Source organism: Corvus moneduloides, chromosome Z, assembly GCF_009650955.1.
Source record: "Corvus moneduloides isolate bCorMon1 chromosome Z, bCorMon1.pri, whole genome shotgun sequence".
NCBI lineage: Eukaryota > Metazoa > Chordata > Aves > Passeriformes > Corvidae > Corvus > Corvus moneduloides.
The window spans coordinates 5,787,940-5,804,482 of record NC_045511.1 but is presented as its reverse complement, the minus strand read 5'-3'; the positions used below and the strand labels follow the sequence as shown (position 1 = coordinate 5,804,482).

General features: G+C 35.0%; 1 protein-coding gene across 6 annotated transcripts in view; it reads right to left on the bottom strand.

Moving 5' to 3' along the window:
- PDE4D (phosphodiesterase 4D) overlaps positions 1–16,543 on the bottom strand; it is a 553,794-nt gene that overhangs the window by 157,079 nt on the left and 380,172 nt on the right. The window contains exon 1 of one of the 6 annotated variants that reach the window (XM_032095594.1): positions 1,918–2,135. The exons of the other annotated variants lie outside the window; for them this stretch is intronic. Within the exon in view, the coding sequence (XP_031951485.1) occupies positions 1,918–2,006 (89 nt within the window). The 5' untranslated portion in view covers positions 2,007–2,135. Of the gene's footprint in view, positions 1–1,917; positions 2,136–16,543 lie in introns of those variants that run through there. 6 annotated transcript variants of the gene reach the window in all.

Here is a 16,543-nt window from a genome sequence, read left to right as displayed (position 1 = left end):
AAACTCAATTCACTATTTTGCTATAAGGCAGCATGCATAATTCGGCTGTGAGGGGGCATCACTGTATCACAGAAACTCACAGAAATGAAATATGTAAATTAAAACATGATGGTCTGTTTCATCAGTAGATTATCTCACAAAAGAAACATTCTGTTTTTTCCCAAGATGTAACAGAATAAAATTCAAAATTATGGCCAACTTCACATTTTAAATGGTTTGTTGAACAACGTTCATCATGGAACCCGTGGACAGCACTATCATATACACAGTTTTAGAAACCAAAGTCCCTTGACATCAAATGGTTGAGTAACGTGAGCAGAACTGTCAGTTGACATAAACAAGATTATTAAATTACATAGGCACTGAGTACTGTAAAATTTTGTAGTAGATTTCTAAATATAACCTACAGTATGAATGGAGCCATGGCAGTGACATGGCAATATATATATATATATTAAGGATTTTTATTTCTCCTCTTAGAGACTTACAGTCAAATTACACAGTAGCAAAGAATATGGCTCACATTCAGTAATACAACTACGACAACTTTTTTATAAAATTATCTTCAACCTCATCATAATTATTGAAAGCTCCTGAAAAACAAACATGTAACACTCTACGGTAACACAAAATTCATTCACACCTCTGGACTTTCCATAAAGGTTCCTTGATTTTTAGTTTTATTAACAACTTGTAAGAATATTTTCACTTTGTTAGATTGAAAAATTAGAAAACATGCAATATGTACATAAGTTAAAAATGAAAATAATCAGATCCTATATTAACATGTTACAGGAAATAACTTTCTTTTTGCCTTTAAAGCATTGAGATATATATACATATAAAACGATACAAATTTGTAAAAGAAACATAAGCAGCTTACTTTAAGCAAAAAAATCCTAGACAATAAGGTTGCCTTAAGGGAATCTCAACTGAGCTATATGAACTAATTTTGAACAGATACCATCTTTTTATTTTCTATTCTAATATCTGTAACTGTTATTATTCTTTTTCTCATAAACCTAGCTCCCTCTGTATGAGCAGCCTAACTTTTCCAAAAGAAAATACTGAGAGAAGTTGGATGGTGCCTAGGCAGTTGTTTTCAACACTGTTCAGCTATACAGTGTTTACTACATAAAGCATTTGTCCTCTGAGGCATTTTGCATTGTACATGTATGCAAATAAACTTGAATGTTGCATTGATTAAAATTTAAAAGTTATTATTAAGGTGATATGTAGCAAGTTCTTCAATGAATTATAAGAATTTTTTACTTGAAAATATACATGAATCTATTATAAATAAATGTAAGGAAGTTGAAGAACAAATATTGGTTCAATTGCCAAAAGTAATGTGACAAATAATAGAAATCAAACATTGCTACTGCTATTTTTAAACAACAGTTTAGGAAAAAATACAATCTGTGTGTTTTTCTCATTTGCTATACTTCCAAAAGTGTTTAACACAAAAATAATTGGAAAATATGATTTTCTGGCAAAAACCTCACAACTATAAATATTTGTTCAGGTTGGGTATTCTGTATCAGTGTGTCATATTTTTAATTAAATATGCTAACTTATTATAAGTACTGAGACTATTTAGAATTAATATTTTCGTAAGAACATTGATATAAATGTTAATCTACCTTTTCCCCCAACTTGGAGTGACAAAAATATTCAAATTTATCATTTACTTGAAAAAGTGCAGTTTCATACACTTCCATGATCACTAGTTCATAATATTTTTTTTTACACAGAAACAATACCTGTTTTTCTGATATATTATGTTCAGCAAAACCTTTACGAGTGCAAGAAAGTCAAAATTAATACAAGCCATTTCCAATTTTTTATATACTGTAATCCTCTAGAAGAATAAAAAAGATCCACAGCAACCATTGTCAATTGCACCATAAGAGATACCTGTAGGACTTCAAAAAGCGAAATCTCATCTTATTTCTTGGAGATGGACGAGGCATATAAGCTCCGAAAGGATCCCACAGAAACGCCATTGGAAAAGCTATTTCTAAAACTGTCTAACAAGTGTATCCCTGAGGGGACACAGGACAGTAGTGCTGGAAGTGCCCCACACTAATCATGAAGCGCTTGTAACTGTGTAAGGGTACGTCCTTTTCCTTTGGTATGCTTTGGCAGAGATGTGTCTGGCTGAGAGCACAGGCTAAAGGGATAACTGGGATTTCCTGCTGCGTGAGGCTTGCCCTTTGCATAAACATCTCCTATATTCAGGGCTCTTATCACATTATTCAAGTGAGAACTCTTATGGTAAACCCTTAGATAGTTATAGCAGCCACTAAAGCGCACAGAACTATGGAGCTAAGGCAGACCAGAAATAGCCAATGCTCTGATTATTCACTGCTGCCCAGAAAAAACTCCTCAAATTCTTAACAGTCTGTCGGAAGTATTTTTAATAAGTGTTATATTTGAACAACCTGTTTCAACTGGCATCAGACAGCTAAGAGTATGGAGAGACTAAAAAAGCCAAAAGAACAAAAAAAAAAAAAAAAAAAACCCAAATCAAAATCTGCTGCATCCCCCAAAGTGTAGCCCCAGCACAGCAAGGAGATAGTAAACAGGGAGTAAAACTGGTGCTGGAAACACAATCACAAATCCCTCAACTGCCTCTTTGTTTAATTCCTAACTCTCTTCAAGTGTGTCTTCCATCCTCACTGTTTCTTAAGAGAATCAATTTATAACATTAAGCAGCTTTCCTGAGAGGGCTTAATGATCTACAAGAGATCAGCCACTCTAAGAAAGTACGTCTCAGTCTGGTAGATAATTTTCAGGCCTCTGCAGCTTTTCTCAATGACATCACTCCTGTGCTGAATTACCACCAGTGACGTTGAGAATTGAACTCAGTTCCTTCCAACCTGAGGTCGTTCCAGTTCAGTGTCTTTTTGTTGTTTGTTTAGCTGCCTGGGTTTGTGCTTCTTTTTGTTTTATTATTTATTTTTTATTCAAGACTCAACTCTTGCATACAATTAGTCTAGCCTAGCTTTAGTAGTGATAAATGCAAGCAGCTCTCAACGTGGCTATGATCTCTCAACACTGGTAGGCAGAGTATTCTCTACTTCCATTGATCTTGAAACAAAATAAATTCAGATATTTTTATTCATAAGAAATGTGATCAAGAAGAAACTGAGTATTCACCCAGAGCAAGGTTAAAGATGAAAATTTAGAACTACCCAGGGCTTTACCAGAAAAGTTCAGAGACTTAGAAAAATAAATTCCTAGGGATATGTTACAACTATCCATCAATTATCTGATAAAATGTAGTGTTTTCATGGTAAAGGGTACTATGAATAAGTACACTCTTCAGAAAGATTGTAAATGTGCTGGCTATGTTTTTCTCCTTGGAAGAACCATTTTTCTTCTCTTACACTGACAAATGCACTCCAGCATCAACTGACAATATCTTCACATCATAAGTTTTCAATATGTGGGATTCATAGGTGAAAGCTTCAAGAAGGCCAAAAGTCACTTTTTTTATTTGAGCAGCTAAAATTACAGACTATATAATTGAATTAAAATAATGTAGCAACTAATTTTCAAAGGAATGGAATTGAAATCATTCCAACAGTGGTTAGTAAGGTGCCTTCTGAATATCATAAGCTATAGTCTTCTTCAAAATTATGATATCATTAAAGTCTGAGTGATTAATAGATCACTTTAAACATGCCTGAATAATACTGAATGTGAGCATTGCGAAGATCAGTATTTCTCTTCTGGCAAATAAACGCAGGGTAGGCTGCATTTTTATAATTGTATCCTAAGTATCTTAATATTGCCAGATATTTTTCCTTTTCACATTCTGTTTCCAAAAAGGATTTTGTACAACACATTAATGCAGCAGCAATATTTGCCTTTTTATTTCTTTTAATAAAGAAAACTGAACCAAATAAACTGAACACATTTATTGTGAGGTCTCTTTCCTTCTCAGTGCCTTTCCTTCACTGTGGCACTAAATCTTCTAATGAAGGCAGCCATAATAAGGTCACAGAAATAAGCTTCTTACAAGATTACTAAAGACTAAATTTATACCTTGATACCAAAACCACTTATTGTCACTGTGTAGTGGCATGCAGTAGATCACGGTACAAAAACATGTCACAGTGCTTATAGAAATTCAAGGAAATGAGGGGAAAATAATTCTGTAATACACCTTGACTTTTACAGAGAAATTGCTAGGCTCTTCCAGCCATTTTCCTTTACTTTCAGACAAAAAAAAACATTTCCAGAAACACTCAAATAACATAAAATGATTTGACATGAAGTTGCTGCTATTTAGAAGTGGTTTTTGGAAAAAACAGCTCAATAGAATAAACACATCTGTAGTTTTATATAAAAGAGGTATAATCAATCATTGCATTCAGTGATAATTCAAACTTCTTCTAGAATGAATACTGTTATAAACAATTATGGTGCAATATCTTTGACATTCTATGCAGTTTTGTGATTACAACTGTTGGTCTACATTTTTTTGAGAGATAGTGAGATATCAGCCCCACACTCCAAGCTAGTCAGCAGTACACCTGTAGTGTGTTATGATGGCTTCAGCTTTACAGAATCTACAAAAGGTGAATTTTTAGAAACATTTTTACTATTCCCCCTTATATGTCAACTACTACTTTTTATAGAAAAGGTTCATATAAATAAAAAATAATATTTAGTGTAATTAAAAATGTGAAACTTAAATTAATAATGAGCACATAAACCAACATGAAATTAGACTTTTTTTTGGTCAGTTGAAGTTGGGTAAGTGTGAAACCTCCTGTAAGTAACTAGGTCAGTCATAAGCAGAAATACCCTCACAGACTTGGTATACTTTCCTATTTGGACAGACGAAGTAGTAGTGGATGTAAAAAACAGAAGAAAAAAAAAATGAGGTTACTTTTAAGCTGAGGGAAAGCAATGGGGCTTTCCTGCACCCTCCCTTTGCAGCCCCTGCACAGTCATGCTCCTTCCCAAAGCCTGTATCCTCTGTGTGGCTCTATCATACACAGCGTTGTACTTTGAGAAAAATGATGTTACAGTTCCTATTGTGGCAGTAGCAATGGCATGGCTCAGCTGGGATCTACTGGTCAAACTAAAGGGAAAGAAGGAACTGCATAGACAGTTGAAGCTAGGATGGGTGACCCAGGAAGAGTACAGAGAAGGAAAATTATTCGCGATGGGGTCAGGAAGGCTGGAGCTGAACTTGGCAAGGAACACAAAGAATACCAAGGGCTTCTATGGGTATGTTAATCAGAAAAGGAAGGTCAAAGGAGGAGTAATGGCCCCTGTTAAACAAGGCTGTAAAAATTGTTTAACAAGGATGAAGAGAAGGCCGAGGTACTCAACAATATTTTTGCCTTGGGCTTCAGTGATAGCCTCTCCTCCCACACTTCTCAAGTGGATGGACAGTAGGATGGGGACTGGGGAAGCAAAGTCCCTCCCACTGTAAGTAAAGACCAGGTTCATTACCACCTGAGGAGCCTGAATGTACGGAAGTCAATGGGACCTGGTGAGGTGCATCCCAGAGTCCTGAGGGAAATGGCTGATGTAGGTGCCAAGCCAGTCTCCATCATATTTGAAAAGTCATGACAGTCCAGTGAAGTCCCAGGTGACTGGAAAGGGAGAAACATTGTACTCATGTTTCAAAAGGGTAGAAAGGAGGACTCTGGAACTATCAACCTGTCAGCCAGCACAAGAAGGACATGGACCTGTTGGAGGATAAGAGGGATGGAGCACATCTCCTGTGAGGAAAGACTGAGAGAATTGGGTTTGTTCAGCTTGGAAAAGAGAAGGCTTTAGAGTGACCTAAAGGGAGGGGGAAGAGGAAAAGGGGAAGACACGGTTCACATGAGCCTATAGTGACAGGACAAGGGGGAATGGCTTCAACCTGAAAGAGAGTAGGTTCAAATTAGGTCTCAGGGGGAAGTTCTTTGCTGTGAGGGTGGTGCAGCACTGGAACAGATTGCCCAGAGAAGCTGTGGATCGCACATCCCTGGAAGTGTTCGAGGCTGGATTGGATGGATCTCTGACTAACTTGGTCTAGTGGAAGGTGTCCCTGGCCATGGCAGGGGGATCAGAACCAAAGGATATTTAAGGTCCCTTCCAACTCAAATCATTCTATGTTTCTATGGTTCTATGATATAAACTCTGTTGCTTTATTTAAAAAATTCTTATTTATCAACAACTGGAAACTCAGAACGAGTTCAAACTGAGGTTATTACAACACACAGGATCGTTTACATTAGCATACAGCATTTTACAGATGCTTCTCTCTGAGTTATTCCTTCTGTTTTCAAACACCGTCTGATGGTTTAGTTAGACATCTCCAAACAAAATGCCACTGAATTTTGTGTAGTTAAAGTCAAATATTGACCCACTATCTCAAATATATATCTCCCAAGATTCAAATTATAAATAATTTAATAATATTCATGTAGATTTTTTTATGGTCTAAATATTTTCCCAGCTTTTTTCCTTTCTCTCTTGCTATCAAGACAAATGAAACACAACCTTCCCAACAAGAATTAGGATGAAACAGTTTGAATATAGGATAAACTCACATTCTAATTTTCTCCAGTAGAATGATAGTGTTTACAGTTTCACATGGAGGCACCTCAACAAAAGTTTATGCTGGAAAGCTAAAAATATGCAAGGCCTAGAATTAAACAAAATTACTTTCTACATTTCATTTAGTTTTTAGATAACTTCAAGCTTATTTTAAAAAAATTCTTCTAACTTCCATTTTTTCACATTATTCCTGTTCAGAATATTATATTTCATAATAGAGATATTTTCTTCTGTAATAAGTATCCTGAAATCTGAGCTATTCCTTTTTCACCTGAGCAAAAAGGCTCACCCTAAACAAAAAACCTTACACAAATCTGACTGAGTTGTAAACTGAAAATCTGAACTTTCAAACCCTCAAAAGACAAGCACATTTCCTTCAGTCTTTCATTTTTTCCTTCACTCTGATCTATTTTAACACTTAAGGGAGTCTGAATACATATTATTTTTGATACCAGCTTGGTCCTATTAAAATGTGCAACGCAAAATAAATCACAAATTATTTCATTCAGGATGAGGTATCAAGAAAGAGGCATGTTCTCACTATGTTTTGTTAAGTTTAAGATTCTACCCAAGACTAGTATCTCTTTGCACTGCAAATTCTTTCTGATTATTATTACTTATCATCCCTTCTTGGCTGTAATTCTTAATCCTGCAGTCCTTGTGTCCATGGAAAAAATCTGGCTAAAATATTTCTGTAAGGCTTTTTTATTGAACAAGTTTCTGAAGTAGTTGGTAGTAGTGACAGTACTCTTGTGATTGCAGCATCCACAAGAATGCTCTGCTGAGAACTTTTTGTGATTTATAAAGACTCAGCATACCCTGCAGCCCATCTGTCAAAAGGTTTTCTTACATATCTAGTCTACTACAATTGTGAACTTCTAATCATTTTAATGATCTCCCAGATTCCTAAAAAACCATTACACTAAATGGTTAAAAATTACCTAGAAGGAGGACATACAAAAAAGCATACACAAACATGTACTTACACACACCCATTTTGTAATTAGGAAATATATAATTATTCTGAAAATATCATAAAATATCTGAATTTTGCTTTTTCAGTAACTTTTACGATGATGTAACTTTTGCTAGTGCTAATTTTACAGATATGGCCTGATTTGAGATGCATATATAAAGGGTTTTGCTTCATCAGTCATTAACTATTTGTGGCATCTCATATATTTATTGCGTGAAAATTATAGTAAATAGTGATGACTAATTTAAAGTGAGAGGAAGTTTGATGCTCTTGTCATTGTCACCAGAGTCATTTGATGAAGCTCTCTCTCAGAAAGTAAAATGAGTGTGTCGGTGCTGGAAGCAAACCACATGAATAGATAAGTGTATGAAGGATAAAAAAAGTGTGAAATTCTTTCCTACAGATTAAGTAGTAATACTGGAGAGCAAGAAGAGACATGTCAAAAATGTACCATCCTAAACAGATAGCTCTTCCATTAGATACGCATACAGACAGTCACTACCTACTATGGGTGACAGATATCATCACAAAGGGAATATCAGAATGAAAACCAGGAGATCTGAGCTCAGAAATAAGTTATTTTAATAATGAAGGTGCTAAGCCATGCAGCAATGTTAAGACTGTTGAAATATATCTAGTGGAGTTTTTACGAAATTTGCACAAACAACTTTTACTGAGCAAGGTTTTTCTCTGAGTTACTCTGACAACTCCCGCAGCCTGTGTTAACACATTATCCTTGGTACAGACTAGTATGTTTATCTACAGACGTTATACAAGCACTGTACACTGATCATCAGCTTATAAACTACAGAATTCTGTAAAAAACACAATTGAAAGTATTTTTAAAAAGGTAGTCAGATTGAATAATATGTGTTATAAAAATGCTGTTAGTCCCAATAATTTTCCAATAAATTTTATTTTATTTGTTAAACCTATATTTACAAAAAAAATCATTTTACATAAGAAATGTATGTTGTAGTCATTATTTTTTAAATCACTGCTGAAATCAAAGCTTTTCTATTTATCGGTTCTTTCAAAGGATGCTGATAAACTTCAAGGACAAATGGCGTCTCTAGAACTACTGAGGAACCTAATTTTAGTACAAATGAAATTGAAGAGCTTGTGCAAACGATTACCAGGCACCTTTGACTCATGTTTGGAGCTGGCTTATTGAAAGGGGATTTCACAGATTAAAAAAATGTATATTTAGCAAAATACCTATGAAGGCTTTCAGGTTTTTTTTTTTATTCCTCAAAGACCTTTCAGAAAACTAGAGTTATTCCTTTCCCTGAACACTTAAAATCCTATGCTTTTAGTGGGATTTCAAGAAGTATTTGGCAGGAACACATTCTACTTCTAGGTGACTGCAACAGAAGTGGCATCAGAGTCACTTAGATCAGAGCTAATTTGAGAAGTGCCTTAGGACAAGGGCAAAAAATGGGACAGCTCTGGACAGTGCTGAAATGCAAAAGAAATAAGCTTAATTTATGGGTTGCTTTTCAATTTACTGAATTTGCTGTTAACACATATAAAAAATCCTGTTTGCATCACATATAATATTAAGTGCTCTTTTGTAAATATGGAAATAAAGATCCTACTTCAATGCCTGAGCACAAGAAGATAGAATTAGCTGCCAGCAAGACTTGGGAAATCTGAGTCTTAAAGTCTGTGCAACTCAGCCCTGTTTGTCTGTGTGACAGTGAAAAAGCATGGATCAGTTCTCCCGCTGCTCAGATAGGCACATCCATCTGTCTTTTTTAAAGATGATGGACAACATTTATAAGTTCTTAAACAGGGATGTTTGTCTTATGCATCAAAGTCTTATTCAGAAGAAAGGAACAATTTGAGGAAAGGCATCAGGGCTGCCCAGGACACACTTTCTAGAGAATTAGCAAACTTTGAGTTTCCAAGTAAATATACCCTCCGAAAATGAGTACTGTCAATTGGTAGTCAACATGGCAGACAAAAATACTGGAAAATCTCAGAAGAGGTGTCGCAAGAAAAAAGTGGAGATAACTGTCTTGTCTACACACCTAAATATTGATTCAAAATTCAAACGTCCCAGGTATTGTTACGGTTTTTAATGACCAAATTGACTGAAACAACTTTCTACATATTTTGTATTTAAAGAGAATCATTAAATAAAGCATTCAAAAGAACACTTTAGATATCTATTTTGTGTGTTTCAACAGTTTATGAAAATTAAAATTATCCATCTGTAAACAAGCTTTTTTTCATGCAGTGAAAATGGAAGTTGAAGTAGGGAGCTTAACTGTTTTAACCTCAACCTAAAAGCATATCACTACCTGAACTAGGACCAGAATCTTGCTTAACACATGACACTAATAATAATATGCATATTAAAAATATATTTTTATGTATTTGTTTTTATTAATTTTCTATAAAAATTTATTTATGGTATAATAATAATTTATAATTTATGTTAATATAAATGTAACAAACTTCATATTGAAACAAGGAATTTTACTGCAGGTAGGAAAAAGTATTATATTTATTTTTTAATAATTTTTCATTATATTTATTCCAATCCAATTTCTGCTTAATTATATGAAAATTAAGATAATTATATTTCTAATTCATTCATTTAGCTCTACTGACTTACTTAATTGCACAGACCTAACACAAGAATTACTATATTAGATTATGAGAACAGCTTTATTTAGATTTTATATTGAAAGTACTATCAGAAAGTTCCTAGCATAAATTATGAAAATTTTTAGGAAAAGGATGAAAAAGGTAATGCTTCGCATTGTAAGTTACCCTAAAAACTGAACGAATGTAAAAGTAATATTAAACCATTTGTTGCTGGAGGTGACTGAAGAAAATTCATTAGTAAGAATTTACTGAAACGTTCTCGACAGAAATAGAAAAAATTATGCAAAACTATAGCGTAATAGTTTTAGTCACTTCATGTTGAGAACACATCAAAACTACATATAAAGCTATAAAAAGCAACACGGCCTAGGACCACCTGCTCCAGGTGACCCTGCTTGAGCAGGGGGGTTGGACAAAAGGATTTGCAAAGGTGCCTTCCAGCCTGAGAGATTCTGTGATGCTGTAAAGCAATCCCATTTTTGATAGGTATTGACATCACGAAAGCGATGGAATTTCAGAAGTGCTTTAACTGGCTTGCAAAGTACTTCTCCCTCTGTAGAAACACTCATTCATGCCCTCTGGTGTTCAATAAAATAAAAAATATTTCTCTCAGAACAATCTCTTCTAAACTAATAACACATCCATAACCAGGTCATTCTCTTCCTTTTGGAGGGGTTTGTTCAGCTAGCTGCCACCTCATGTGTCTGTGTGGTAAGCTCAGCTGATCTTTAAGCTACACTGGCTGTTTTGACCAGCTCTCTGTCGGCTGCAGTAGCTCCGACACACTGCACAGATCACATCTTTATACAGAGGGTTGTACTAACCTGGAGCAAATTCCTTCCCTGGATTCTTAAGGGCTTAAAACCCTCAGAAAATGGGACTTAGACAACATTTTTAAAGGAAGAATAATTCCTAGCATTTAAAAATGTGAGCTGTGTAAAACTCAAAGTGTTTAATATAATATTATTCAAGCTCAACACTATGTGACTGTAAGGCAGGAGCAGTAACAAATAAACCAAATTGAAGTAAAGATGATTGCAACAGCAAGCCTGACTTATGCCTGTCTTCTTAGTAGCTGGGGTTGAAATACATTTTTTTTCTTAAAAAGAAAAAGCGGCAACCATCTGTACTTTACTTATATATACCTCTTCAATACTTGAAATTGTGAGGAATATTGGGACCATCTCCAAAACACAATTCCCACATGAGCTGCCGACATTCATGCCCAGCATGAATCATAAATTAGAAGTTAATTCAGCAGCTTGGGAACAAGTCCACCAGTAACAGTTTGTGCTCATTACGAAAGGATCAAGTCCTGGGTGTATGAAAAGCAAATACCACTCATTTTCATGTGTGTGAGAATATTTCATTCTGATATGGCTCAGAATGTGCTGGTGTCTTGCACAAGGGCCATTCTTTGTCACTGGTGTCTTGATGTCCTTGTGCATATAGCACCCACAGCCCAGTGGAAAGGGGCACACTACTACCTCCCAGCTCCATCAAGGCAGCCCATTATTTCAACAGCCAGGGCTAAATCTTCGCATATACTTAAAAAAAAAACCCCAACCAACCCCTAAGAATTTCACTTACCATGAAAAAAACAATCTAACCCCCAAACCTGTTCACTACTAATACATCTCCACGCCATCTGTTACTAAAAAATGAATGGGAACTGAAGATTAATTCTAAACAAAAAATCCTTTTTAGACAGAGGTTCTGAAATGGAGACAGTGAAAACTTCTTTTCCTCTCATATCCTCACAGAACTGAAAGAAAATGCTGGCTTCCTTATATCCAATAAATTTTCCAGAATGGTTCTTTAGATAATGAAAAGAACTATCACCTTTTACCATGACATGAGGTTGCAAGACACATACTGCCTGTCGAGAAGTCAGATACAGCTGTTCATCCACGATTATTTCCTTTCGCGTGAACATGTGATAATAGATTTGTATGAAGTTTTCTATCCCGAAGAGTTAGACTAGAAGTTGGAACAGATGTAGAACAAAGATCCAAACAGGTTTAGTTTTTCTTCTTTTCAGAAAGAAAATATGAAAAATCATCAATAAGAACACATGGGAAAAAAAATTAGCAGTGGACATTCCTCAAACAGATAAATGCAGTGATGGTACATTTGGATAACCTTTGTAAAGAAGTTCTTAGCCAAGCACCTTTTTCACATTGTATTTCAGGTTATAAACCCTGATCAGATTGTCTTGCACTATGCTCTCTTTTGCTTATTTGTACACCAAAATGTGACTTTTTAGTAACTATATTTGTTTCTTAGTTTCACATATAAAATTACAGAGTATACGGTGTGTGTGTATGTGCGTGTGTGTCAGCAGACAAAGCCCAGAAGTGGAATAGCAATACTGTTTCATGAGAAGTTGAGGCCCAAGAAAAGAGCAACATACCAGTCCCGGAGTCAAGTGCATCTAGCTGAATGTTTGAGCATGCAGAAGACTAATTAAAGCCACAGGAAAGGAGAAGGAAAGGGCTTCACACAGAATACTGTAGTACTCTGAGAAATAAGGAAGGCTGGAAATCTACTAGAAGATCTGTAAAAACAGATAGGAGTTACAGGACAAAGAAGGAATAAGAAATGCTATAAGAAGCACAGAGATGAAAGAGGAAACATGACTGAAGAAACCTCTAGTTTTAACCACAAATAAATTTCTGGGAAAGGGAGTGGGGTGATTTCTAGTTTAAAATAGTTTTGTCTCTTTTTTTCCTTTACAATTCATGGAAGAAACTGCTTCATTACCATATACATGTTTTGGTGAGAGAAGAATGACGTACTTCCAAAATTTTCAACCAAAAATTATTTTCCCCTCATAACAAAGTCTTGGTGAAAGCCCATACAAAAATCTAAGCTTTCCCCTCCAGACTTGAAATATTTTATGTGACTTTGGCTGCATACCTTGGCAATTTATGTGAGGCTTTACAGTTGCATTAACTGGTGCAGAAAATTTATTCATGCTAAAAATAGAAATTTGGAACAAAATTACTAGTACTTTTAAAAGCACAAGTAAAAGGAAAATAGAGATCTGAAAGTTCCTAGCAGTGGTTTTCAACTTGGTTTCATAACTGGGTTTTTTTCCCTATTTGCAAGGTGTAAGACAGCACTTCAGTTGCTCAATATTATCAAATTACGTAGAAATTGTGATTATATATTGTATTGCAAGGTTACATTTGAAAAAAATGTTGAGTACTATGCTGATTTGCAAAATTAGTCGCCAGTACACTGAAACATTTTTATCAGCTTAAGAGTTCTGGAGAACAGACAATATTTAGTTGAATGAATAAAGACATTTTGGAAACTAGTTCAATGATATGTCTGTAAATTGACAGTTGACTGTAACAGATGAAGCTGAGTCACCAGTCAATCAGCTGAAACAAGGAAGTGCAGCTGTAGAGTGCATTGATTTCTTATCTATTATGCTGGTAAGAAATTTTTGAGACGTTTTACCATTTCTGATCAAGTTTTGACTCAATATAGGTCATTTAGTATCATTTAATAATTTCATCTACAATAAAGACTTTGCTGATTGTTAATGTTTGTCCTCATTTTCATATTTTGTCAATATTTCTCCTCACTAGAAGCCCAGATATTTAAAATATTTTCAACCATAAACTTTTCTGATGGATTTACTTTAAGAATCAGTTGAAATGCATCTGTTATGTCGGATGTAAGTGAACAAATTGTGATTTTCATAAAATATTAGGTTTTTGCTGCCTATAGAGCTGCCTTTCCAAGACTGGGACAGATTTGCTGTGTCTGTCCACACTGTGATTTCCCTGTCTTATTCTGGTAAAAATTCCAAACCTAATAAATTTTCAATAATAGTATTTTGGCAGTGTCATGAATTATCCTGCCCATCCGACATCAGATAGACATTGTCACCACTAGAATAGGTGTAGGCTGCCTGGCTCACCTCATACTATCATGATCTAGTCTCTTGACAACTAAAGACACTACCGAATGAAGTTACTCCCATGAACTCCACTGAGTTTTCCTCTCTAGTTTTAAGAGCTGAAGTTCCAGTTTGTTCCAAAATTATTGCACAGCAATGTTGATGCAGCCATTATTTGACAAGAATAATGCTTTTCAGCTAACTTCAAAGTGAAAGGAAATGAAACACTGCCAATTAAGTAGTAATGCTGCAAAAACTTAGTTGTTTCTCTTACAGCATCCTGCAAAAAAGCAACATATTCTTTACAGGGAGGTTCCTCTTTGTTTGAGGGCAACAATAATTTTTGAAGTAGATAATGTATCTAATACTGTAATCACAATTAGATCATCCTTTTTAAAAGATAATTTGTACCTTAGTGAAACTGTTTTCAAGAACAGATGTTGGGAGAGTAGAAAGAGCGCCCTGGCATTTCAAATTCAAAGTGTACCTATGCTTTTCTATGTGATTCATCTGCTATGGTGTGGTAACTATGACTGATATTAAGTCTTTTATTTTAACAAAAAATACTACAGTCCCTGTCAGCAAAAGCTTCTTATGTAAATCCAATAATACCCACCCAATTTTTTTTAACATAATTGCCTCCACTCATGAATAATTACATTTAACAATTTAATTACATGTTCATGAAGAGCCACAATGCAAACCATTTAATTAAAAACCATCAAACCAGGACAAAAACAAAATTACTTTGTTTTTCAGGATTCCAATTCAATAAACACTTAAGAGTCAAGTTTAATACAGTATCACAGCAATGTTAGCAATTGGCTTCTGTGAAGGGAACAGAACATTGGAGCCACTTCATGTTTAAAGTTTAATTTCTGGGTTTTTAATTCAAAAGGTTTTGCATGGCTTTGTTTCAGAGCCTTGGGATTACGTAGCTTGCTGTGTAGTAGACTACTTTTCACTTAATGAGAGCAAGGATATAACACTCACATATTGCATTGGCCACTTAGTTTTATGTAGTTGCTGTACTCTTTACAAAACTGCCTATCACATGACAGAATGAAGAAAGTGGTAATTCTGTACTCTTCTGGTGACTGTGTGGGGAAATTTAGTGGGTGAAATGGAGAATCCCTTTTTCCATGTCTACAGTAACTCACAGGTCTCGGCACTGTCTCAGCAAGCCTGGATTCAAAAATCTTCAAGACAATTGGATTAGACAAACTCCTCCTTGTCCTTTGAGGTCTCTTATCAGTTACTGGGGGGACATACAGAGAACTCTTTGTTTTCTACTAGCCCTTTTATTAATCCAGTCTTGACTGCTTATCCAATTAGCAAGCCAGTTAATATTTGTTAAATTTTTCTGCTATCTTATATTACTTAAAAAATATTCACCTGTCTTTATTCCAACCAGCTAAGATGCAAAGAGGACTTCCTGTGTTAAAAGAGAACACTGAGAATTAGAACGTGTATATACAATTGATACACAATTACCAATATTTTCAATATTTGTTCTTGAAGAAAAGTCAGGCTAAATGAAAGTGTCTATGACTATGAAGAATACCTTTGTCCTCCTTTTACATTGTGCATTGTGCTACAATCTTTAAGGAAAGGACCTCATACAGCTTTTAGCCACTGAAGTCTTCATCATCCACTAAGATGGAGCTGCAGAGGGGAAAATAAGTATGGATGGATAAGACAAGAGAGAAATGTCTCATAGCTATGTAGTAAATACAGTGGAAAATTACATAAATTGAAGGTTGACCTCATTATTAAGGAAATTGGAGGCAGAAGAAGATAAAGTCATAGCAGTCATATTTCCTCATATTCTGGCTACCTGAGTTAGTTTTGCTAATGTGCTGAGTCGATAAAAACAGACGAACGTAAAGAAAGTTTTTTGTGAACAACTGAAGAGGTTTACTACAAGTCTTTAAGTCATGCAACCAAGTTTATAAAATTAAGAGTAAAACTTTGATCTTACTTTTTCTCTATTCAGTACCCATTTACAGAAAGAAAGCAATATTTGCCCCTCATCAATCATCAATCTTCCCGTTGTGAAGAATACTGTACATTCTGCTGTACAGTATTCAAGTATTGCAGCAATGAATCACAGAATCACACACTAGGTGGAGGGGTCTCAAAAAATCACTTTTTGCCCCACAAATCAAAATGCCCCCTGGATATGCTTTGCTTGTTTTGGAATACATATAGTCTTACTTTTATTTCGTTCTTTTAATCCCAAAAGGTATTTATCAAACAAGTTGAGTCTGAATTAAAATACTGAATATTTAAAAGTTATGAATAATTTAGTGCTGTATTTTATGCTATTTCTAAATTATTTTGAATTTAAAAGACTGAACGAAAAAGTTCAAGTGAACATCAGACTAATAACCAAGTAGTGAATCAATTTTCCTGCATTGTAAAGTCAGATAAAAAGCTGTTTAATTCTTAAAAAACTTACACAT